The following is a 26517-nucleotide window of genomic DNA, read 5'->3' on the forward strand; positions in this document are numbered from 1 at the left end:
ACACCTTGTCTGCTGCCTATGGAGATGTTTTTTGCCTTCTCATATTGATGTGACTGTGTTTGTTTGTAGTTTGTCTTCTCATTTGGCAGTCTTCAAGCATCATCTACACTTGAAACATACTGCCGTGTATCAGCACTAAATGAACTGAGGCAGCTGTTGAACATGCAGTTGACTACCCCTGACATTGTTACATGGTGATTATATTACATATTCCTAGTATTACATCACCTCATAGCACATTGATGTTTCAAAATACGTAATCTGCGTTTCAGACAGCCACCCTACCAAGCATTCCTCAGTTCCAATACTGTGTAGACTAATCTTCAGTCTAGAAGCTATGGAGTTAAATCCTTGGCTTTTGTAATTCATTGTAAAACCACTGAAGTACAATAGAGCTTTGTCAGGCTACCCGTTCATATCAGCAGTGTGGCCCATTAACACAGTATCCAGAGAGTCTTGAAAACTGGGGGCTATCTAAAAAGTTTTTTTAAATCTGTGCATTTAAAACATTGCATAAAGGAATAAAAATAGACAAAACCGGTTAACTCTGAGCCCTTGAGACTGACATTTTATGTTATTCGACTCTCAAATAAGTTATACTTTACTTTTTTTTCTTTAAGTCACATGACAATATCTTGTTTCACTGTATGATTCAGTCTTGAAGGAACTACTAGAGGGAAAGGTGCCAAGACAAAAAGGGAGCACCAGCACAGGAGCATGAGATCTTCAGAGAAATCCCCTCAGGGAAGCTAAACCACAAAATGACATTTCTTTTAGTGCAAGAGTTATCAATACTTGAAAACTGTTACAGATTAAATTTTGTTATTCAGTCTTATGTGTCTTATATCCACAAACATTTTTTGTGCATTACCGGTGCTTTAATAACTGGTATTATTCCCTATCTTTGGAGCCAGAGGTGTGGAGATGACAAATTTCTAATCCATACCAACTTTACTATCCAACAGTGGTATCCCTCTAATAAGCCCTGTTGCTTTTTAGCTATCGGGATTGTCTGTATATTCACATATATACCATCTACCAGTAAGTGTAGTGCTGGCCAAGTGTAATGTTGATTTTTAAATCGTTTTTGTACACCACCAAGAACTGTCTCTTCCCATTTCCACCAGCTTCAAAGTTTGCATACATGTATGTGTGAATATGTATCTTACGCGTGACTATTTACTGTACTATTTTGTGACTCAGACTGCATTGCCTTTTTTGTGTCCAGTTCTGGGCCCCCCAGTTCAAGAAGAACTGTGAACTTACTGCAAAGAGTCCAGCAGAGGGCTACAAAGATGAGGAATGGAGCACCTCTCTTACAAAGAAAGGCTGAGAGACCTTTAGCCTGGAGAAGAGAAGACTGAGAGCAGATCTTATCAATGCTTATAAATATCTAAACGACAGGTGTCAAGAAGATGTGGTCAAGCTCTTAGTGCTACCCGGTGACAGGACAAGGGGCAACTGACACAAGATGGAACACAGGAAGTTCCATCTCAACGTGAGGAAAAACCTCTGTACTTTAAGAATGACAGAGCACTGGAACAGGCTGCCTGAAGTGGTTGTGGTGTCTCCTTCTCTGGAGATATTCAAAACCAACCTGGATGTGTTCCTGTCCAGCCTGCTGTAGGTGAACCTGCTTTGGCAGGGGGGTCGGCCTAGATGATCTCTGAAGGTCCCTTCCAACCCCTACAGTTCTGTGATTCTATGACATTCTCTGCAGAAATCTTGTAATTACACTACTACTCTAATAACAAGAATCACATGAAATCTGTTTTCCTTAAATGTGGTTGTGGAATAAATGTACGGACAGAGACTTTCCAATGGACAGGATGTAGACTATAATTTTAATACCAGTAACATTTCTATAACTAGTTTCTCACAATACAAGCATAAGTAGCATCAAGCAGCAGCCCACAAGCCCCATTCAGTCTAATCTATTCCTTAGAAGAGCTAACAGGAATAAAAAGGGGGCTAAAAGCACGAAGTATTACTTAAAATAGAGAAAATTAGAAAATTGATCTCTGAAGTTGTTTTCACTTTTTCTTTAAAAAGCAGAGTAATTATAGCATTTAATTAGAAATGGTGATATGTCTCTTCAACATAGTGTTATCAGATTATTTGTTCCCTGCCTTTGTCAAAGATTTGTTTTTAAAGGAACACTGCCAACATGTGATGGATGGACTTTCAGTGGAATTAATAAAACACGAGAAAATTCATTACAGGCAAATGAAAAGAACTCAAGCTGCTGAATATATACTTAAATCAGAGCTCAAAACATTGGCAACAATTTATGCTTTCTTTTTGTATTTCCTGCTGGCAGGGGATGAGCATGTTGTTTATGCAGAGTAATGTGCACAACAATGAAACAATTTTAGCTTTAAATACAAAGCCTTACCTTAAGGAGGGAATTAACACATTAATCAGTAGTATTAACTACTTCAGTCGAGGAATAAAGAGAACTTCCCCATTCCTTACCTCTGCTCAAGCTTTAGGCACAAGTACTTGTTGGGGCAATTTTTTCGTCTTTTAAGGTCATCGGCCAAATGGTTCACCATTCCCACACCTGATTCTGAGCTACCTCTGACATGTTTTAGCAAGACTGATGAAGTAACTCCCTTGTCTTCAAACCCGCAGAGTCCTGGCAACTTCTCAACTAAAAAGCTCTACATCCTATTACAGTGTAGCTTCTTCTTATGTGCAGATCTGGCTGAAGACAATTGGAGACTTTCCACTGTGTCAAAGGCACCCAACTGTCTGCCTGACACTTGTCATGTTCATGTTGCCAACTCTCTGTTCCTCTTACCAGAAAAACAAACTAGAACAAAGAAGGTCTGAGTCATGTTTCCTGCTGCTTAAAAGCTGAAATATCTCAAGCATTCTTTACGGAAAGCAAATCTTCAAAGATGAGAAAGAGACTAGCAATCATATTTTATCCCATGGAAAAGACTCAGTTAAGATATTGCTGAATGGAGTCTACTGAACAAAGGTGAACTATAAGTCATTGCAGATGCTTTAAGGATATATTTAGGGCTTTGAGCAATTAAAGAAATGCTTTATTCTGCATCTTAAGAAAAAAAAAGAAATAGTGGTAATAGTTGACTTAAGGCCTGAAAAAGGAACCAATTTAACATTCTTCACTTTTATCAATCATTCATACCACTAAACTATAACTAAAAACTGTATTTTATAATGAAAATGATCTGTAACTTTTGGACACAGATTTATTTTATCATACTGTAGAAAATCTAACTTTTTAACAACTCCAACAAATCTGGAGCTTCAATTCTGTTCAATTCTGTTCTAAATGATGTTATATAAAAATTACACTGAAACCCTTCTTCTAATATTGGACAGATTAAAATAGGTGCTACTGTGAAATGACCTGTATACCTAATTTCATCATATGAATTCTTTTAAAACTTGATTTTAACAGGAAAATCCAGATATGTGTATTTTTGCACATGTAATGGAGCTTGGTCTTATTTTATCTCTTCTGTTTAACAGAGATGCATCATGCTAATTTAGGATTTGGACTGGCGAAAATGAAGAATGGTGAAAGCAAGTGATGAGGAGCTCAAAAAGAAGTTATTCAGGCCTTTCTGCAGTCTCTGCATGACACTGTGTAGGATCCCAGCACTTCAGAGTCAGCTACATGGTTGTTGGCGTTTCCTTAATACAATTAAATATAGGTCAGACAGGGTCAGTGCTTAAAAAAGAAAGGTTTCAGGACATCTCATGCTATTAGAAGAAATGCTTTGTTGATTTAATAATAATATAAGGTTTTCTTTTGAGGACATGGTGTTGTCAGATATTAAGGAGCGTCTAAGAACACATCGATGTTCTAATGTCTAATGACCATTGAGTAAATGGTCATTAAAACTCATATAGCTCTGTGCTCAACATTAAGGCTAGTATTAAACTCCAGGGACTTAGCGTGCAATGTAACTGTGACCTAGTTTATGCTACAGGGCTGTCAAGCGTGTGAAACACACTAAGGGTGTGAAAAAGTTCTAGGTTTATGAAACAGTGAGAACAGGCACAGGACTAGGAATAGGGCCTGAGCTCTTGCGGAGCGGACTGCTGGCTCTCGCGCCCGACTTCCCCCAAGAACAGTTAAACTTGGATTTCTTCCTTTTTTTTTTTTTGGCAAAATAAATATAGGTCCTTTAGATTTTGAGTTCTTCAGGACTAATCAACACCCATTTTCTTCTTTTCCAACAATCAGCAGTTAAAATTTTCCCATGTTAAAGAAGAAAATTGGGACTCAGTCAGTCACGTGACAGCAGCAGCGCGCTGGTCACGAAGGAGGGAGCGCGCAAGGCGCTACTGAGGTTACAAACAACAATCGCGGTTACATCGCGACGAAGGGAGCAGGGCGGTGAGATGCAGGCCAGGCGCGGCACGGCCCCGGCTCCGGCCCTCGGGGCCTCTGCGCAGCGGGGCCACAGGGAGGCCTGCGGGGCGGCGCCGCGGCATTAGGCGGACGCGCCCGGGGTCGACCAGCGGAGCAGAGGGCAGGAGACCGACATCCCGACTCTCGCTCCCTCGGGGTTCGGAGGGCCGCGCAGGACCCTGCCTCCGATCAAGCGCCCGCCCCGGCCTCCCCGGGCGTGATGTGGGCGGGGAGGCGGGTCTGCGTGAGGAGTAGGCGGTGCAGCGTGGCCCGGCCAGGGGGTGAGAGGGGAGCAGGCGGGAGAAGGTGGTTGGTGCGGGGTCGCTGGACGGGAGAAGCTGCTGAGCAGGGAGCCGCGGGCTAAGCCCGCTGTGCCCACGGCCGCTGGAGGGGCGGTGTCGGGGCGGTGTGAGGGGCCGCAGCGGCCCGGCGGAGCCCGAGGCTGCTCCTGTCTTGAGAGCATGCGGCGGCAGGAAGAGGAGTGAAGAGTCGGCTGTGGCTGCGCCTCCGCGTCGCCTTCTCCTTCCTCGCCAGCGCTTCGCTCTCGCCGGGTGAGGGCGGACTCCGTGAGGAAAATGGAGCCGTTTCCAAGCGGTGAGTACCGCGGCTGAGCCCGGGACCGGGACGCGTGGCCTCCCCGCGGCAGGCCTGGCCTGCCCGGCCCGGCCCTGCCCGCGGGGGTGCGCCCTGACAGGGCCCCGGCAGGAGATGCTTGCCCAGGGGAAGAAAGGAGGCTTCTTAGCCGTGCAGTCCGCGTCGCGTCTTGTAAATTGCCTCAGATCTTGTTTTATTCGAGTTAATTAGGCACACATATCTTTAACTAGGAAGGTGAGAGGAGGCTCCCTCTCCTTTTCGGTACCGTTGCGGTTTTTATTGCCCGGCCGCAGTGTCACGGTGGCACATAACGGACAGTACGAAGCTGGGGCAACTTCGTGCTCTCGGTGGATATTGCTCCGAGGAAAGAACCTTATCTGCGTCCGGAGTGCCAAAGCCATCATGAGTCTCTGATGGGAAGGAGGAACCAGACCCTCTGTTTATGCTGTTTTCCTGATCGAGGCGTTCTCGGCAGCGTCTCCTCCCAGCGAGGGAAAGGAGAAACAAAATACAGGAGGATCTAGGGTGTTTGAGGCAGTGTTTTAGGGTGTTCCTGAAAGCCAGAAAGCTTTCAGCACCGTCCATGCATAGGCAGAAGCGTTTGGAATAAGGATGTGCTGCAGCTTTGAGGTGAGTCTACAGGAGCGTTTTTTGACGTCGTGATACAGTGGCGTGTGTGCATCCTGCGCTTGAGACCGAGATGAAACCATTTGAAGTCCATGTTACTACTGTCTCTGTATTAGTAACACATTCTACCCGCCCAGGACTGAGGAGGAAATGAAGCTCTCAGATCAAACTGAAACTAAAGTATGTTTGGTTAGACGCGAGACCATAGCCAAATATGGAATTAGTACAAGACACTGGGTAAAACAAGAGCCTCTGTGTTGAAAATGCAGTGCTTCTATTACAGGTGGGGTTTGGTTCATTAAATGACAAGCATGCTGGGTAGCCATAGCTAATGCATGAGGTAGATTTTGCTGCATTATATTTTAACTCCTCAGTGACCTGCCAAATCAGTCTGCCAAACTCAGAAAAATCCCATGCAGTAAAAAGTAAATTTTCCGTTTCACTTGAGGAATATATTGTGTTTCCCTTTTCTCAAATACACTAAAAATTCCCTATTCTTTATATGCTGCTGTTTAGAATCCAAAGGTTATGAGCTCTGGGCATATTTTGTTGGCTTAACTAGCAAGATGGACATTTTCTTTTTTTGTGTGTTTTTTTTTTTCTTTTTTCTTTTCCTTAAATTGCACTGCTATTGAGTTGGGGTTTTTTTTTTGGTCATGTTAAAATTACAGTTTGTACAAGTGGTTGAATTTTTGGTTTTGACTTAATTCAGGCCTTAGTAGAAGATCTTTCAACTACAATTTATTACCATCACAGAGTTGTAATTTGCATTCCTGAATGTATAGTAAAAAGACTTTGCCTTTAATGCAGTTTTGGAGAGAATTTTTTTTCAAGTCATCTTGCTAAGTCCATTCCCTTTGGGAGAGACAGCCATCAGTTGCTATCATTTTAAAAGTCGGTTTGAACATGATACTGTTACTGCATTGTGCAACAAAATATTAAAAATATTCTGCTCTTGATCCATATAGTTGTAAGAAACACCAGTGTGGGCCTGAGCATACAGCTCAAAGGTACTTCGTGCTACTACACAGTGATGTTCATGCACAGAGATTCCTAATTTTGTTCCCTGAAGCCTGAGATGGTGATGAGACTGTTTGAAGGAAAATTTTTTTCTAAGTGGTATGATCTCCAATTCCTCTGAACTAGGAACTGCAAATTAATGAGCAGAATTTATTAATTCTGACTAGTCTTTTGTTACCTAAACAATTTCAGTAAAAAAACCCCCAAACAATACAAAAAAAGTTAAATACTGACTAAAGGGGATATGTCATATAATTTGGGACGTCTCTCTTTTGGACAAAATTGCAAAATATTTTGCAAGCCTTTTGCTTTTATTTTTAGCTTGTATGTGTTTCTGAAAGATCATTTCACCATTTCCTGTTTAATATATTAAATATGTAACTTTTCCATCTGAAATGAAAGGAAAAGGTAGAAATGAGCTATTACAATGTTTCTCATTAAGACAGGTGACATGCGTAAGCAAGTAACTGCAGAAGGGATAACTTGTGATGATCTGCTGAAATGCAAATAACATTAACTTTCACTGACATTCTTGAATTATTTTTATCCTTTTTTTTTACACAGCAAATGGAAACTTTGAAATTAATTACATAAATGATGAACAAAATAAAAAGGCTCTCATGGGAAGAAGTGGGGTTTGTTTGTAGAAGGTAGAAATAAACCAAGTTAGGTAATATAATGTACAAAATGAAAAATTTCATTTGCAAATCTAGTTATTTCAGCTAGTTCCTGTCAATTCTGAAATGTTTTCTTTCTTTGTGTTAGTTTTGTTCAGTATATAAATGTATTGGAGATTGCAGGAGCATGTTCTGTGTGCGTAGCCTAAGTCTGTTAGGTGCAACAGGTATAGCCTTAACTGTCAATATTGTATACTGTTGTGTCATGGAGCAGAAGGATTCCTGTTCGTTTTAAACTGTATTAGTCAATCCTAAGCAACAGTAAACTGTTTTGGGAAGGGGGTAGAAAAAAAAATAATCTAAGAGGTCTGTTCTCATTCTTCCCCCCCATGTTTTGCATATCCCAGCATTTTACTTTAGTCAAATATTACTCACATTAAAATATGCTGGTTGCAACTGTTTCTAAATGTGAGTTTTATGCTGTTCAAGTGCATGTTGCTGGATAGTATTTTTCCACAAAGCTGTATTGTAGCATCTGTATCTTACCTTCCTGTGTCACCTAAGCTAAATAGGAACCTGTTTACTCAATGAGTTGGATCTGTATTTGCTTCTCCTGCATTTCTGTGAACTCCCTGTCTAGCAATTGATGCTCAGAACTGAATTCAGTAATTGGATGCAGTCTATGTAGCCCAGAGAGCAATCATCCCTCTCTGGGCTCTATTTGTGTCTAGGCACAGACTAAGATTTACATGCTTTCTTTTGCTGGCACTTTACAATACAAGCTAGGATCTGGATGTATTAACAACATTTCTGTAACAGAGTAGTCCAGCACCTGTTGTAAAGTGAAAAGCAATTTGATGATCAGAGTAATGAGGGAAGTAGATGAACATACCAAGAGGGAGGAGAGAAAGAACTTAATCTGCTTGAAATGTTTTCTTTTGGCAAGACCAAACACTGTGAATTGGAAAGAGATTGAAAATCTCCCTGCTAAAACAATGTCTGAAGATCAGTGTATAGATGTTCACCATGGATTGATTCTTAGTATTTCTCCACTAAGGATGTGTTATTCCGCTTGTAGAATGAATGAAGCCACTGAGTATCTACATGATATCTCATGAGTCAAAAATACTGAAAAGCTATGTTGACATCAGTATCCATTGTAAAAGTATTCTAGGACTGTCTTGTTATCTTGTTTGGAAAGATAATGTGAAGTCTAGCAACCAAGTTTGACATTTGTGAGGCTATGTGCACATGTGCTAGATAAAGCCCCATAATGACTGCCATAGAAAACGTTGAAAACTAATAAAAGCTAGGATAAAACCACTTCTGTTTATTTAAGTAATCAGAGGTTTGGTTTTTTTTCATATTTGATGGGCATTGGTATAGTAATTACCTATGAAGAAGGTGAATTTACCTTCATTTAATGAATGTCTGACTTCAGTAGCGATGAATTCAGCTGCATTCAGAGAATTCAAGTTTTCCTTTTCCTCCTTCACTCAGTGATTTGAGTGAAGGAACTTCAGTGAATTTCCAGCTCTTCTGGACAATATTTTTTTCATTAAGTACAAAAGCAAAGATTGTGTAGGAGGGCAAAAGCATTAAGATTTCTTTATGAGTTAGAGTTATCATCTGTCAGAGAAATTTGTACATGTGACAGCTACTGCTTAGACTTCTGTCCAACACTACCTTAAAATAACATCAAATTAGCTTTCAAAATACACCAGAATTTTTTGTGAGTTGGTGTTTTAATTGCCTGTAAGTGTTTTAAAGAGTACATAGGTACCGTGTACTAGCTGTGTTTTGATATTTTTGATATTTTTGATACTGCTTTAAATACTGGAAGTATATTAACCTTAAATTGTAAGAAGCACAAAAAGGTTGTATACCTTGTAGCCAGGAAAACAGGGAGAGAATGGATGGAGACTCTTGGAGGAAATGAGGAGAAGGGAGGGGAGGGAACACCGCGGTAAATCTCCTCCAGTGGATCAGGGAGACAGGAATTTTAGGGTAATACAGTGTGGTGGGTTCTACTCAGTTTACCTCCTTGGGGCACAGCTGATGTTTTATTCCATCATGAGTGTTGTCTCACAAAAGACCTTCAAAGAAGATCTCAGTGCCCAGTTCTTCTATTGGATAATTCAGGGTGTGTAGTAATGTTCTGCAGCAGTGGTCTTCTTTACTACAGCTAGTGAAGAGTGAGTCGGAGGAATCCGGATTCCACTAAAATGTGAGACACTTTTGGTGTTTTCTTTGTTCATGTGGAGATAAGGTGGGTTTTGATTCTGGGATTTTTTTTTTCCCCACCAAAGCTCCCACCAAGCTGCTTGGAAAAACCTGTTTCACTGTGCTTCAGTGCAGAGAGCTGTTCTTGGGTTGTAATCACTCTGACATTGAAGTAATCGATTCTGCAAGCTCTGGAGTTCTTGTGTAACAACACTTCTGTCGTGGTGCCATTGACTTTTATGGAGAAACAGTTGTGTTTAAGAATGTGCCTAATTTACCTACTGCTTCAGGGCCTAGCACTGCTTTTTATTTAAGCCTTTCTTCTGTATAAAATCTGACAACTTCTTTTGAGATAATAATGAATTGTTAACACATCAGTAGAATCACTTGTAACTGTTTTTCATGCATGTAAACCAATCTTTCCAGAAGCAGCCAGGCTTGTATTTGTGGGAGTCCAAAAAGCTTTAGAGTACTTTAGAAGCTTCATTACTTCTGAGCTGTAAACCGTTATAAGATAAAGACGAAGAACAAGTTTTCAGAAAATCAATCTGTGAATACAGCATGTATAAGCTGTCAGTTCTGCTAACCAAATTTATGTGTTTTATCATTGATGTAGATATTAGTGAGGCCTTGGTGTCTCTTTTGGCACAACTGAGTATTCATAGGTGTGAGTACTTGTATGTAAAGTACTGTTAAAAAAAAACAAACAAAAACTGGAAAATAATTAAAGGAGTCATTACAAAATATTCGCTTTAGCAATTAAAAACACAAATGAGAAGAAAATAGGAATGAAAATAAGAATAAGACCTGTTAAACTTTGAACAAATTAAAAACAAAACCCAAGGAAACAGACTGAAGGAAATCTTCCTTCATATCTGTCTTCTGTGATTATAATACTGTGGTGTTACTCTGACGGTGGTCTGCATTGCAGTGGTAGGAATTCTATGTTTGTCCTACATTATGTACACTGATTAGGCTAGCAAGCTTCATCACAGCAAATGACTTGTTGGCAACTCTGTTGATTGAGTTGGCAAAAGTTCAGACGAGCACTGTGCTGAGGGATTGTGCCTGGAATAGAAGAGGCTACACAAAATGTTAAAATGCACGAGGGTCAATATCCTTTATACTTTAAAGTTCTTTGTGATTGTTTTTCCCCCCACACTATGTATACCTAAAACAGTGAAAGCCATTCCTGTGGAGTATCTAAAAGAACAATATGTAGATTCTAAATCTTGTCTTTGCCAAACTTGAGTGCTTTTCACAGAAAGAGGCCATATTGTGGTAACTTTTCATCTAAAAATTATGATTGTGAGATTAAGTGAGATTAAGATCAACGAAGGCAAAAAAACATCATATGGAGCAGAACAAAACTGTTATTATGAGGTGGCGTATCATTGGCAGGGATGTGATCTACAGAAATTGTTCTCTTAAATTAAACTTGGGGATTTAAAATATGCTTTGTCTAGCAAGGAAGCAAGGGTTGTGGTTTTTATTTCTGTTGTATTTTTTAATCTCATTTTGCTATTTTCTTCCTTTTTCTGGTAGCAGCACATGTATTCTGAAATGTATATACATTCTAATAACAGTGATGTGGCCAAGGATGTGTACATTGCTGGCCAAAGCAGCCCAGAGTACTCACAAGATCAAAATACACAGCTTGCTGATTGTAGCTCCCTCTGGGTTGGCTCTGGAGTGACCCTGCTGGTATTTCTACAGAAACCTTTCGCAAACCCTGCTGTTATAGATTGGTCTGGCACTCTGTGCAGCCTGCAGCTTTCCCACCTACTTTTTCCATAGTGAGAACGAGTGAGAGAGATGACCCCAGGGTACTTTCTGGAAGTGTCTGGTATCTGAACTGCCCCTGCCCCCATGGTGCTGGTGGTAATGAAGCTGATTTCAAAGCTGATATATGATACCTGGGTAGGGATTTGGAGCAATTTAGAAGTCAGTATTTCTTGAGCTACCAGGGAGGCATCCTGCCACTTCTTTCTCTATCAGTCCTTTGTCTTGTTATGTAATGAGACTGACGAAAATTTAGGGAGATGTATTGGAAGACCATATAAAATTTACTGTGTTGTGAGTGACAGGCAATAACTTTTAGACTTTGTTGCTTCTGTGCGCTGAAATACCAGTTATGAAGCAGTGAACACGCAATACTTACTTTTGACCTACACGTGGTTTTGTATCATATTATCACTGGAGTTGTCAAGTGTGTATTAAGTAACAATAGTAATCCGGAAGGCATATTGGGTTGTTTTTTTTAGAAACTGTTCAAGATGAAAGGCTATGATAGTTTGAATTTATTGCTTTAAAAAAAACCCACAAAACAAACAAAATAAGACCAAATGTCAGGTTCTATGCAGTCTGTCAGACTGCATGCCTGACGGTCTGTTAGATGTTTTGCAAAGTTCTCTAAAAATTTTTCCTCAGAACAATTGATACTGGCAGAGAAATCCATTGTAACTTCAGCTGTGATGAGCCTGGTATTTGGCTGCTGTGAAGCTGGTGGACAGATATACTGAAGAAGATAGTCAGCAGTCCTGAATATGGGAGTTCAGTAGCTTGAGAAATTTGAGACAACTTCCTGCTTGTCTCCAAGACTCAGGGCCTTTTCATTAGATCCCTGTGGTTAAACATCTTCTATCATTGTAATTTTAAAACATACCCTTGATCAGATTGGAAACAGGAAAATAAAACCCCATGTTGTAAAATTAAAGTTCAGAGCCCTCTTCCCCATCCTGTGTCTTGTTCAACCAGTGGCTGAGGATGGAACACCGGCTTAATGTTGTTGGAACTTGTAGAAGGTTTTGTCTCTGAATAGTGCCCAGAGAGCAAAAGGTCATTTAAAACAACCTCCTCCTCTTCCCCTTCCTCCACTTACACCCCTTTTCACTGTGGAAACATAACTCGTACCGGATTGAAATGTGAAAATATTTAGTAAGATGTGAATGGACATGATATGCCTGTATTGGACATCAAAATCCACGCTAAGCTTGTATTGGTTAGCCTTAAATTCTTCCATTATCTCCACTGACCTCCAGAGAAATAGTTATGAAAAAAGTAACTTAAATTTCTTGCCCGTTGAATAGGTAGTGTGTTCAGTAAATGAACCACACTGTTTTTTTCTGCCTCTTCCATGATTTCTTTTTGTTGATGACATGGAAGTAAAGATTTGAAAAGACATATCAGTAATAGTCTGGCTATCTACTCATAAATTTAATTGATAAATGTTGAAATGTAATTGATCCATGTGGTTCTTCAGCCTGAGGTCCTGCTGAAGAAACTACAATTGTGCTTTCCTTAAAAGTCAGGAAAAGACTTTCAGAAAACCTTTTAGAAGCACCCAAGACTAATAAACAGTGACTTACATGAGATTACACTCTTAGCTCCTGTTTCTTATGGTAATTTAAGATAAGAGAGGGTCTTAAAATACGTAATCACGTATTGTTTTAATTTCCGTGATGCAGCCCAGTTGGCCTGATTTTACTCCAGTGTATATGCAGAAGCTTGCTATTGCAGTATTTGATCTCACATTAATTAAAAAAAAACCCACAAACAAACAGCAGAAGTAGACCTTCCGGTACAGGCTGAAGGAGAGGAAGTAGAGAGTGATCTTGTATGGCTTGAAACTTACGTTCCCTTGCTTATTTTGGATTGGAAACCAGCATTTGCCCTCCTTTGCAATATGTGAAAAGCTATTAATTTTCAAGTTAGGATGGTAGAAAAGTTGTGGAAAAAAAGGTTCTTTTTCTGAACCAGCATCTGTTTTGGGCACTTTCTACCCATCCATTGTGACTTAATTGTGGAAGCCATGATATATGCTTAACTAGACAGATCCTTGTAAACCTCTACCAGTTAGATTACAGTTAGCTTTATAACCTTATTTGTGTCCTGAAATTAAACTCTTGCAAAGTGGCATTTGTTACTAGGATGTGCTTGAAATCATGGACAAACTTCCTATAGTGCCTGCCTTTTGATAAGAGCTTACAGTAAAATTATACAGAGAGTCATCATATATGTTTGCACGTAAGTAACAACACCGCAAAAAGCAACAGAGCCTGTGATGTTTTTATTTCTACACCAAATGGAGGTGCTGTTACTATCAGTGAAGGACCGTGATGTCTTAGCCAAAACAGAAAAAGCCCGCTTCAGTTCAGTGAGGTTGTTGGTTTATGTAAGGCTTTTTGAGGTTTGTTCTCTCTGAGTCAATGTGTTCCATTCTCTGTTATTTTAAGTAATATTAGGAGGACTAGAAAATGCTGGTTTAGGATCTTTATCATTAAAAATGTGCATTTGTAATCTTGCAGCATCATGGGAATTAAGGACATGCTGTTTGCCTGTTGCTCTGTTCTGTCTCTACAAAGCAGGCACGTCACATGGATGATACACAGATTTTCATAGCAATACTTCGTATTTCCTAATATTTCTCGGCTGTGCTTTTTTCTATTGGATTATTCCCTTCTGGATTCAATAACATAAGAGAAAAAGTGCTGACATCTGTCTTGTAGCAGCCTAACTTTTTTTTTTAATTTTTCCCCTGAAATGTTTTTCTTACGTAAAGGTTCTAAACATAAGATTTAACACATTTAAAACAACTGCAAGCATGAAAGCTTTTATTTCTAAATTCAAAGATTTGTGGTTTCCTGTGAGTGGCTATGTACTGCCCCTATATATTGGCTATACAATAAATAAAAATTCTCCTTAAACTTTCTTGTTTAGTTTTAACCCCTCCTGCATTAGGCTGCAAAGCCTCACACAGCCTCTTGCTTACTCCCACCCAGTGGCATGGGCAAGAGAATTGGAAGAGTAAAAGTGAGAAAACTTGTGGGCTGAGGTAAAGACAGTTTAATGGGAAAAGCAAAAGCTGCACAAGCAAAGCAAAGTAAGGAATTCATTCACTACTTCCCATCGGCAGGCAGGTGCTCAGTCAACAGGATGGAGCAGGACTCCATCATGCATCATGATTGCTTGTGAAAGCAATTGCCATAATTCTGAACCCTTTCCTCCTTCTTCCAGCTTTTATTGCTGACCATGACCATGATGTTATATGGTATGCGATATCCCTTTGGTCAGTTGGATTCAGCTGTCCCAGTTGTGTCTCCTCCTGACCTCATGTGCACCCCCAGCCTGCTCACTGGCAGGACAGCGTGAGGAGCACAGACATCCTTGACACTGTGTAAGCACTGCTGAGTAATAGCTAAAAAATGGGTGCATTATCAACACTGTTTTGTTTACAAATCCAAAGCATAACACTATAGGAGATACTATGAAGAAAACTAACTCTATCCCAGCAAAAACCAGTACATTGCTGAAGAGCAAAACTTACTTCAAAACAGCAATAGAAAACAGTGGATTCTAAAAAGAGAGAGTTACAATTTTGCACTGAACACCAGTTGCCTTTTTGGTGTAAATAAGGACTGTTACTGTGTAGAGATACATATACTTCATACATTTTAGCAGTGGTCAACATACTCCTCACTGACATGGGGCTCTGATATGCTTTATATGTATGTTGCTGGTGTATGTCCTTCCGTTGTACCTTCAGTTGTGCATGGTCTTGTATTGTACCATGTTGTGTTATGACAAAAAACCAGTTTCAAGCATATATGAAAAATGCTGCACTGGCTTTTTGCTAGTAGCTGTCTTGCTTTGTTTGTCTTAATGCAATGTAAACGTTGTCCTTAGGACCATACTAGTCTGTCCTTTTGCAAAATTCTTAAAATGACAAAAGGAGTCTACAGTCACGAAGATGGAGAAGTTTGCATTAGGTCTGAAGCTATGTAATGCCTGTGTAGGTGGAGGGCGGAAGCGTGTGCTTCTCAGCTTTCTCATCTCTCCTGGTTACTTCCTTGTGGGAAATATTTTTTTTTTTTTTTTTTGCTATTCCCAACTTCTAGCTATAGTCTTCATGACTTTTTTATTGTTTTCTTTTGTGCTAAAAGGATTATGAAGCAAATCTGAGTTTCCCACATACTGTTGCAAGAATGTCGTTGTTAGGTCAGGCCGTCTCAGACAGGTGGGCATTTAGCTGCACAGCTCTCCTAGGTCGTCAGAAATGAACCAAAATTTGTGTACTGCTAAAGGTCTAAAACTGTGCAATTCTTTCCTTTCAAATCACAACACTTCAAATCCCAAATGATGAAAACAGAAAAATATCAGTTGCAATTTTGAAAGATGGAAACTGAAGCATATAAATATATATATTAAAAAAACATTTTTTTTTAAACTTTCAGGGCTGTCTTGCAAAATGTCTTGACATAACTGCTGAATGCTCATCATCATGTTTCCCAACACAAGAGACATTCATTCAAAATTGGCGTTCAGGGGATTCACAAATCAAGGGGGACAGTGGCAAACTAAGTCTGCTCTTCTGAGTCTGTCTTGTATTACTCTTTTCAGGAGGTACTTGCGTATCTCCTTTGTTACCTGAATGTTAATTTTGCACTATAACTGAACAGAGCAGTTCAGTTTCATGAGCTGCTGTATCAACAGCCTTTGATTGTAGGTATTAATTCCTTTTGGAGTGGTGGATTCCAAGGATTTTCTCAGGTATTCTGTGCTTCACTTGATTTTTGTTGTGGAGACTTTAATTCCCTCTGCCATCCCTGTGCCCCAACTCCAAGGTGGTAGGTGAAATCATGGTGAAATGAAGGCAAAATGCTTTCAAACAGGACTTCTGATTTCCCTGAAATTCCACTGGCTAGGTGTCTGCTTTTTTCTAACCTGAGTGAAGGTTATAAATATATATTTTCTTACTGTGGATAGATACTGATTTTTAAATTACATGGATGGCATTGTGTACTCCTCTTTAGTAACAACAAATAATTTTTTTGTGTAGAATTGAAATATTTTATTGCTCAGAAGGAATTTGAAATGCATGGAATGATTAGGGAGACATAGTGGAAAACAATCATAGAATCATAGAATCTGTTGGGTTGGAAGGGACCTTTAAGGGTCATCTAATCCAACCCCCCTGCAGTAAGAAGAAGAAAATGAGGAAAAAAAAAAAAAAACAAACAAAAAAAGAAGGAAAACTTTAGTTAGAATCTTAGCATGACTAACATGTTTGCTGATACACGTTTTGTTTCTTGCTCAACAAGGTTGCTAGAAAAGATAAGATGAGCTTCCTCCTGCACCTCCCCCAACTTCCCCCCAACCAAGTCATATCGTGTTTTATGGACAAGTTAGAGGCAGCCAAAAGCATAAGGGTACAGGAAGTATTTTGCATTATAGAAGGAAGAACTAAATTGATATGCCAAGAAATAATCATCATAAACCAAGAAGTACCTGGTCCTGGTTTAGAACAAGCTGAAAGGATTTTAAAATGAAAAGCCCGCCTTTTTAAAAATCTCCACTTTGTTGAATTATATAATTTTGTAGTGTATGATGTACCTATTGATAATGATCCACAAGAAGAAATAGTGTAGCGCAATATTGAAGTGACAATAAAGAGTGACCTTAACTACTGCTCCAGCAACATGCTATTTTGCAGCAGACTTTTGAAAATAAGATTTATTTTTTACTTACAGTGTTCCACTGATGAAGTGTAATATCTTTCAAAAGTCAGATTTCATAAGTAAATTTTCAGTTTCTTCTTTTTCCTATAAATGTGGGCACTAACAGATTTGAGCATATCTTGAATTTAAGAAGATATGCTTGTCTTCTAAAGGATTCATGCATTGTATCACTGCATAGAGTTTTTCTGTAAGCTTCAGGGCCAGAAATCCTTAAGATGAGTAATTTGCTTTTATGCAGACTCTGAATAAATGTAACTTTTTTCTTTTTTGAGGTTCCCCCTCCTACTCCCCTTCCTCTGTCAGGGAGAAAAACAGGAACATTACTGCTTGCCTGACTCACTGAAGCATGAGATTTTGCATAGATTTCCCAATATATTCAGCGGTTTTGCATGTGACCATCAAGAGTCTGTGCCAATGCCCTTCTACTCTTTCTGAAAGTGACTGTGTTCCAGAGAGCTGTGTCTATGTACTGTCCATGAAAATAGCAACAGGGATTATTTACTGACTATGCTGTAAATCAATTCTCCATGGGCAAAATTTAAGAAATCCTATGTAACTTCTGTTGGGTGATATATTAGAAGAACAATAAAGCAAATTTAAAAATTAATATTTATTATTTAACTACTATTTTTCCAATGTAAATTTTTTATTGCTTCCTCCAAAGTTTTGAGGCACTTATTTCAAGCTATGACAAGTGATGACATACAGATAAACCACTCTTTTTCCCACATCTGATGTATTTGAATTGATAAATGCAGAAATCTTTATGAATAAGCTCTGGGTATTTTTATGCAAGTTTTAAATTGAACAGCTACAAAAGCTGGAAAATGGAAAAGTCAGTAATAAGTAGTCTTCTGAGTATTTTTGTTGGAATTCACATATCATGGAAGTAAAAGAATGGCACTATGGGACAGGGGAAAAGGGTCAACAAACACAAGACACTGCATTACTGTTTCAGAAGAAATTTTGAGGGCATTAAAAATATTCATTGCATAGAGGAATGTGTGTAAAATGTTTTTACTTGGGCTAAGATTTAAAATAATTCATCTCAGAAAAGGTAATTGCTGAACTATCAAGTAACACTCGTCTCTTTTTAAAAACTTTATTTCACAAAGAGGAGAGAGGCCTGTATCTTTAACAGAGCTGGTAACGTAAGACAGCTGTTGCTAATCACAGCCTTTGATTTTATTTTTCTGTTGTCTCCATGAGCAATTTCAGAAATTAGACTTGTACACACTTGAGTAGAGACAATTTTATAATGCTTATTCTACAACTTCAAGAGCTGTTTAGCCACTAGAAGCCTTTTGTGTTTGCTTAACTTTTGCTCAAACCTTCAAGTGCTGTTTCTGACTCTGCAGCTGTCACTGAAGGGTTGTACTCTCATTGCAGCTAACCTACAAGCCATACTAAGCCTTTAGGCCAAGGGTTCTCTTGGAGCTATTTATATTTCTAAATGTACTTCAAATAAGAGCAAAGTCTTTAAAGGAACAGTCTCATTCCTAAGGAGATTAGATGGTCTGTAAACCATGTGAAATAACTTTTTTTTTTTTTTTATAAGCTGGTCAGAAATTGTTTCCAAAATTTTATACTCTTGGACACCTGGAAACAGATTTACAGAATACAGCTTACCCAGCACTGCCCAAAAAAGCTTATCAGCAAACAATGAATGAAGAATTTTAAATAAAGTTCTTTTAAATATAAACACCTCTCAGATGGATTGTATAGCACTTGCCTTAACTGTTTATAACACAGATCTGATCAACTGCTCTTATTACCATTTTCTGCTAAATATATAAAATTGCTGTCTTTTTTTTGACCCAATTTCTACTTTTTTTGATTATTTGTAAAGCAGTCTGCAGCAACCACTGTGTACTGATTTTGACTATGCCAATGTATAAAATTCATCAAGAAAAGATAAGACACTAGACAACAGCAATCAACAGTTTGATACAAATGGCAAATCTAATCCTTGAAGGATGGTTACTAGGTGGTAGCAAGAGATTTGCTGTACTGGGAATAATTCCATGCTGAGCATGGAATATTGCTAGGAAATCAACTACAGAAAGTTTGCAAGAGTGTATTTTGCATTACTAAATAAATATTTAATTTCCACTGCACCAATTTTTTTTATTTTTTTTTTTAATGCTGAAGACTTTTTCCTTGAGGTAATGAGTAATCAGTGAAATAGACAGAAGGTAGTGCTAAGGTAAGGTGAAGAAGCTGTAGGACTTGGCTTCAGGTTCCCATTTCTGCAGATGATTTTTTTTTTAAGAGTGTAATTGCATGTAAAGTCTGTCTGGATTGACCATCAGTTGTTTTGGTTGTCCATGACAGCAAGAACTGGACTGCAACTGGACTCCTGTGAGTACTGTATTATGCAGTTCTTAAATAGCATCAACTAAGGTTTCTAGCCTTATTTTATCTTTAAATTTAGAAAACTTCTAAATTAAGTTTAGAAAAATACAAAGTTTTTTTCTAAGAAAATGTTAACAGTGAATGTTTTAAGTATGCATTTTCAAAGGCTACCAATTCAGATGTTTAGTTGTCAGTTAAACCTCTACTTCTTTGCAAGCCAAGGCCATTTTATTCCTGAGTTGTACCTGTCTATACTGGTTATTCGTATTTCTGTTGACTTAAACTCTAATGGTTATTTGCATTGATAAAAGTTCTAACCAGTGGTGTTTGGAACTAGTGATTTTTAATTGGCAGTCTCCACCAAGGAATCGATTGCACTTTCTGAAATATTTCTCATCTTTTGGATTTCCAGTGTAGCTTATATGTTCGTTTAATCTTAACAAACACATAAAATTTTTGAAAGCTTGCTGAATGTTACGTATGCTGTTTTCCTATAGCTTGTTTTCCTCCTTTCAGTCAAGCCATATAACACAAGTTCCTCTGTTTTTTATTTATCTCACATTTCATGTTGTTCTTGTCTTTAGCTTGGAAGGATTGATGACGTGAGATACGTGTGAGAAATTTCACTGTGTAACCCCAAAGTAGGTATATTTTTGGTCTCTCATAAATACAGATGAATACTGTACTGTATTCAGTATGTATATACTGTATGTATGTATATATACTGTACTGTACATGTTCATCCTTTCCTTAAAAAACATATTCTATAGCAAGTACACCTATGACTCACAAAATTTCTAGTGCCATGTCTGCATAGGCAACTGCACAGATCATATTACCTCTTAAAGACACTGCAAGTGTAGCAGAAAAATTCTATACACTTGTCTTGACTATAATAGGTTCTTTTTAAATTGTGGAGTGCTTCCAATTATTTTTTTTTCAGATATGATGAGAAACTGTTATTTCACTGAGCAAAATATGAATTTTAAGTTTTAATGCAAACATTATTCTGATACTTAATTTTCAACTTTTTTTTTTCTTTTCCTGAGAACATGTTTATACTGAATATACTGCTTTGATATAAGATAGTGCAGTGACTTCACATGTGTCATTATTTCTGCAAAGTTTCTTCATTGGCTCGTCCATGTGACATCAAGTTCATTACTGTCAAGGGTTACATAACTTAAAAGAGCAGTAGCATTTGTACAGTCTTTCTATCCATGGCTATGTATGAGTGACCTGCTGTAGCCATCACGATCACATTCCTTTGTTACTAGTCACAAAGTCCAAATAAAGAAGAGAAGAACAGGTTCCATGTACTATAACCAATCTTACTATTTTTATGACAATACATCTGTCCACTTAAAGTGTGCTTACCTGCCATACACAGTGTATTTGCAAGTGCTTCAAATCTTTCCTTGGAGTCCTGTAAACAAATAGGTTTATGCTGTTTGCTAAAACTTAAAAGAGTGTAAAACTAATTTTCCAATGCTTAAGGAATAGTGGAGGCTTTGCTCTTTCGGCATTAAACTGTGTGGCACAGTAGTTGTTCCTGCTGGCATCTTTTTCTCAAACTCACTTTACCATCGTGGTAGCAGGTTCATTCATGTATTAGGAACCACATATTCTGACCTTACTGTCTGTGCTGAAATCTTGTGTTTCACCACTACTTCTAGAACAGGTGGCATTTAGACAGGTACGTGAACATAAAATAGATCTCTAAAAATAAACAAACCGCACCTCAAAGTTGCTTTTCACCCCATTGGGTGAAATGCAACCAGTCTTTAGTAGGAACAAAAGCCATGTGGTTTGTCAGTGGAATTAGTTGTTTGGTCAGCAGCTGCTTCTGCTAAGAAAAGGCCAATGGTTTCGAAGTTGGACATAAAAGTTAGGTATGTAAAACAGTAGTATGGCCCTGAATGTTACCCCATTGTTAAACACCTGTAGCCATTCCTGGAACCATTGGACAGAATTATTCTTTGACATAGTATCAGTGACAGTTTTGGTAGTAAATCAGATAGCAAAACAAGTATTTTGTTCATAGGTTTTCTGTGTTCTTTCCTAATAGACATCCTGATACACACTGAATGCATCAACACATCAGTAGATGTCTATTTTTGGGCAGCAGTAACTCCTCACCCTCTATCTCATTACTCAAATGCAACATTCTGTGGGAAGCAGTTTTTGCTGCAGCTAGTAAGCACACATTATACAGGGCCATTTGGTCTGGCCTTGGGTTTTGCTACATCTGCTGGACCACAACAACATGCTACCCAATAGTTGTTTGGCTTCTAGGTTATTCCAGGGTAACAGAAAGCTTCCTATGCTTATCTCTGCAGTAGAAGTTTGGGTGCTACAAAGTACCAGGTGTTACTGTAATTCTTTTAACATTTCTTTCAGTAAAAATACTGCGTGATACCTCCTTATTATCTAAAGATGATAATGTGCTGAACTTCTGTCTCAGAAACGGCTAACAATCTGTCTGACTCTACCAACAGGGTTTGTTGGGTTTGTGCATTTTTTACTTTTAAGCTCTTAATTAGAATATGGAAAGCTAAAAAAAACCCAATTGCATTCAAGCATTTTCTGCATACATTTTGAAAAGGAATGAATGGGAGGAGTGGGTTGCTTAGATTCATATAAGAATTTTGAGTCTTGAGATTTCAGTTCTGAGATAGAATACCCAGACATGAATCCTGAGGTTACACATTTTGTTTTCTAAGGAAAAAGTGCATACTTCGAGCGTTATAAAAAGGTATCAATACCATTATAGGGAGATACTGACTTTGAAAAATAAAGGAATAATGACTTCTTATATTCTGCAGAATATTTGTAATGGATTCCAAACCCAAAACATCATAATATGTTCCTGATTGTCCCTGCATGATCGTGTTTTATAGTGAACTTGAATATAGTAGTAAAGTTGCTTTGTAAATTAAAAGACTAATTTGTGAAAAGGCATAGGAGTGAAATATGTATGTCTTGTAGGAACAAGATAAGGGACTTCCTTCTGTTTAGCTTGGTCTGATTAATTACTCACCTTTGTGTCCTTAAGTCATTCTGCATTTGCCACCAATATATGGCTATGCTGTTCCCATTAGCAAATGATGCAGTACCTAAAGCAAGTGTATTGTCCTGTTAGCTTGTCCGGTTGTAAACTGCATTTGAATTTCATATCTAAGCATTCTGTCCTCTTTACAGAAAACAACAGACCGGGCTTATTACAGTTCCCTGAGTATTGTAATGAGAATATAAGTTGCAATAAGGTTTGGGGCATCTGCGTTGCAGGAGGCAGTTCTAAAGAAACTTTTTCAAAGCCATTGATTTTGAGAAAATGTCTGCCTTCCTTCAGCTTTGCAGTATTAGGAGGTCTGGCTTTCTGGATTAGTCTATCACATTTAGTTTTTAATCTCACGTCTCTTCTCAGGATTGTTTCTAAACTGTGAGTATTCACATTGCTCTCTGCTAGATGTGATCCTGTATTGAGGAAGGTGTTGAAAATCAGGTTACAAATTTGTGGAAGAATTGTGTAAAATCACTTTTACTTGGGTGTGCTTAAGTTTTAATCAGCTTTTAGCTGCTAATTAGGGACCAACAAGACTCGTCCCCATGACTTTTGTTTTACCTCCATGTTCACTTTCACACTAAGCTTATGTTTAAATATAGATTTAAATTGCCATGCCTTTGTAGTGCATTTTATCAGCTCAGATCAGTACTTTCTTAATGGTGAACTAGCGTGACGACAAATGCCTCTAGTTCACCTGCAGCCTCTGACATAGCAGTGGTAGTTCACTGGAACCATGCAGCTTCTTTACAGTTTAAAGTTCCCTAGTCTTGCAGTTATACTAATTTTTCCGTTGTCATATTTGGAATCTGAATTAATCTGCTTGAATATCTGAATTAATGTGCTTTTAGTATGTTTTACAATGGGAATGTTTGCCTATTGGCCATACTTGGTGTGAAAGACGACAGTGAAATTTGTTGTTTGCAGTCAGGTTCCTCAGGCTGCTTCTTATTCTTTATGGCTTGTTTCAATTTAAGAATAGCATTTTTGTTCTTCCTGTGGGCTTTTTAGCTCATAATGTATCAGCTCATGTATTAAAAATGAAAGGTCATAAGAGTTCCATTCACTATATGTTATAAATTTCAGTGAACCAGCAGGAAGCAAACAGTCCACTATTTATTTGAGTGTAAAAGCTTTAAACGTGTTTGCCATCATTCCTCTCCAAAAAGTAGCCTGACTTCTATGCTTCTGTGAATGCCTATATCAGCATAAATAACTTTAGTAACCTTTTGATACTTTGTCTATGTGCTTTTGAGTGGAGAACAGTAGTCTGGTGATGCCCTTGATCTTCAGTAAAGTTTTAATCTTACAGATTTTCAGCACTACAGAACAACGAAGACTTTGATTGCTTCCAGTTTTTGCAAATACTTCCGTAGAAACTGGTTTTAACTGTTGTTTTCCTAGAAATGAATGTCTCTTAGGTTTTAAAACTGCAAATTGCCTTGAAACTAACTTCTGGTTTAGCTTTTATATTTTAGCTTCCATTTGAGATTTTTTTCATATAATTCTCTTTGACTTAAAGAGTTAGTGCCTGCATGCAACTTTGCAAATATTGAGAGAGTTGGCTTTAGAGGAAACTTATTAGAGAATAAGGTCTTCAAAAAGCAAACTGTTCTATGAGCAGCAGAGCTGATGAACCCTACTTTCTGCCAGATTTATGCTCTTTATCTTTCTCCTCCTTCCCTCTGCAGTGCCTCCCCTGTCATCTACCTCTTTTGCTGGCCATGCAGCAGCACATGCCATGGCTGGGGTTGGAGCTGTGTACTGATTGGCTGCTACCTGTTGGAGAGGTTAAGATGTGAGTCTTAATACCTGCCTTTTCTACATAGCAGATATAGATTTGGGTGTCTTCCACAGCAGCTTTGGGGTGGGATTGCGATGGGACTTGAAGAAATTTGGTCTTGAGTCTGTTTTCAAATTTGATTGAAGCTAGCCAGCAGATTTGAAAAGCAACCAGCTGAGGGAGTAATCAACAAGAATCTCTGCTGGAAGTAGTTTAGTGAATTCTTGATAAACTATTCTTGGGTAGAGGAATTGTAAAAGAGCTTCCGTTGCACAATACTTTGTCTTTCCACTTTTTTTTCTCCACTAGTTTGTGTGTTTTCACTTGTAACTTTCTATCCTCTTCCTTTACTCTGTGGGGCCTCCAATCTGGTATGTGAGTGCACGTTCACCAGTGTAGAAACCATAGTGTTGGACCAGTGAAGTATAACCACTGCCTGAAGGCTGGAACGTGAGCACTGTACTGGCAAATGCCATAAAGACAGAAACTTGTAGAAGTTGCTTTTCCCCGGAGGTTGGAGTGCATGACCTCCTGAAGTAATTTCCAACCGCAGGTATCCTGTGACCCTATGATCCTATTCCTCGTCATACAGCATGTTTACAATGGAACAAAGGGTAAGCAGGCAGATCCAAATTCCAGTAAGCTCCCTGCTTACATCCATCTCCATATTGCTTGTTCAGATTGATCAGTGCACCTTCCTCTTACTTATTTTTGTGGAGCAGGATTTTATTTTCTTTTTTCTTATTTTAAGGCCTTTGCAGAGAAAGGTTCAAACTTGATCATTTTTAAAATAGCACAGTAGTTTTTCATTGCAAGATGCTGATTTATGAAGCTATTATTTGTTTTGAGGGTATCTGAATAGTCTCTCAGTCTTACTCTGAAATAAGTAGCATGCAAGTATCATTAGAGTTTTATTACACAGATATCACACAAAGAGAAAAGCATGGTAGAACATGGGCTAGAATAAGAATTCTTCCTCCATCCTTTTTAGTAGTATGGCTGCTGACCCTATAGTTTTATGAGTTTGTGGCCTTGAAACAGGAAGTGTTAATATATTTCAGAGTAAATCTTTAGGAGTTTGATATATCTGGTTTGAAAAGACTCTGTCATGTTTTCTTTAAGATGTTTTATTTTAACATTTGAGAATTTCAGCTGTAAAGAAACTTGTCTTTAAAAAAACGAAAACAAAAAAGGCTACTACCAAATTATAAATCTTTACCCTCCCAATATCTTCCATTGGTTTGTTTCAACACTTAAAGTCACATCAGGCAGCTATATATAATTACATTCCTGAAATTATTAATGTAATTCATTTCTGTATAAAATCATCCTCAATTATTGGATGGGAGCTTAGCAATATAGATAAAACCAGTAATGTATAATAGGGACAGTGATATTCTAGGCTGTATATAGATTGGCAAAATGTACATTCTTGTCAGAAATTAATAAAAATCAACCTACTTTTCAGTATCTCTAAATCCAAAGAAAAAAGTATCTTTCTCATTCTGAAAACACAGAATGTGGAGGATAGTGGTGTGATTATCATTCAGTTAGCAGTAGACTTTCGTCTCTGAGATAGAAATGAAATTAATCTGAAGCCTTGCAGTTGGACAAAAGTTTTGTCTAGTCCCTTAAATAGAAGCTGTGACAGGAGACTAATTCAAATGAACTGTAATTTCAAGGCCCTAAAACTGGTAATGGGATTTTTTTTGAGAGAAATCTCCTTATAGATGGCTTTTCCATTTGACTTGTTTTGTTCTCTAGACAATTCTGTGGTGTCCTAACAAAAGCCAATCAACATCTTGTCTATGTTGTTTACAGTGCTTCGGATTTAATACAGTATGAAAAGAAGTTCCTTGCTCCTAAGTCCCATTCCTGATATACGCTTCTTTACGACAGTGCTTTTAATGTTTTTTCCAAGTTAGCTGAAAGACAACCTTTTACATAAACAGTTGTAGATATGACCAGAAGTTTCTTTAAAATGTAACTGCATGTAGAATATGGGAGTATCTAATCTTTTAAAATTTGCTATGAATTTCAATTCATCTTTTATGTTCAGTGATCTGTTACCTGTTAAGGACAAATTTTATGGAGAAAAACAGTCTGGTTGGCACCAATTTAACTTCTTACCTGCATAGATTGTTTCAAGGGTTGTATGAGCTAGATCTTAAATGAAGATATCAATTGGAACTGTAATTTTTATTCTGCCATTTTTGTGTGAGAATTTTTTTGGGGGGCTGTGTGTGAAAAATTAAATTTAAGAGTCAAGTGAGTATATTATTTGTGTAGCTGTCAGCACATTGGCAGATTTTCTCCCCTATTAA

General features: G+C 38.2%; 1 protein-coding gene across 2 annotated transcripts in view; it reads left to right on the top strand.

The window, feature by feature from the left end:
• The first annotated feature begins 4395 nt into the window (after positions 1-4395).
• LNPEP (leucyl and cystinyl aminopeptidase) overlaps positions 4396-26517 on the top strand; it is a 62832-nt gene continuing 40710 nt past the window's right edge. The window contains exons 1-2 of one of the 2 annotated variants that reach the window (XM_054185208.1): positions 4854-4987; positions 24102-24208. Coding sequence is in view for 1 of the 2 variants with exons in the window: in XM_054185207.1 (XP_054041182.1) it covers positions 4969-4987 (19 nt within the window). In the remaining variant the exon portion in view is untranslated. Of the gene's footprint in view, positions 4988-24101; positions 24209-26517 lie in introns of both variants that reach the window. The other variant, XM_054185207.1, reaches the window with a different exon arrangement.

Source organism: Rissa tridactyla, chromosome Z, assembly GCF_028500815.1.
Source record: "Rissa tridactyla isolate bRisTri1 chromosome Z, bRisTri1.patW.cur.20221130, whole genome shotgun sequence".
In the NCBI taxonomy this organism is placed as follows: domain Eukaryota; kingdom Metazoa; phylum Chordata; class Aves; order Charadriiformes; family Laridae; genus Rissa; species Rissa tridactyla.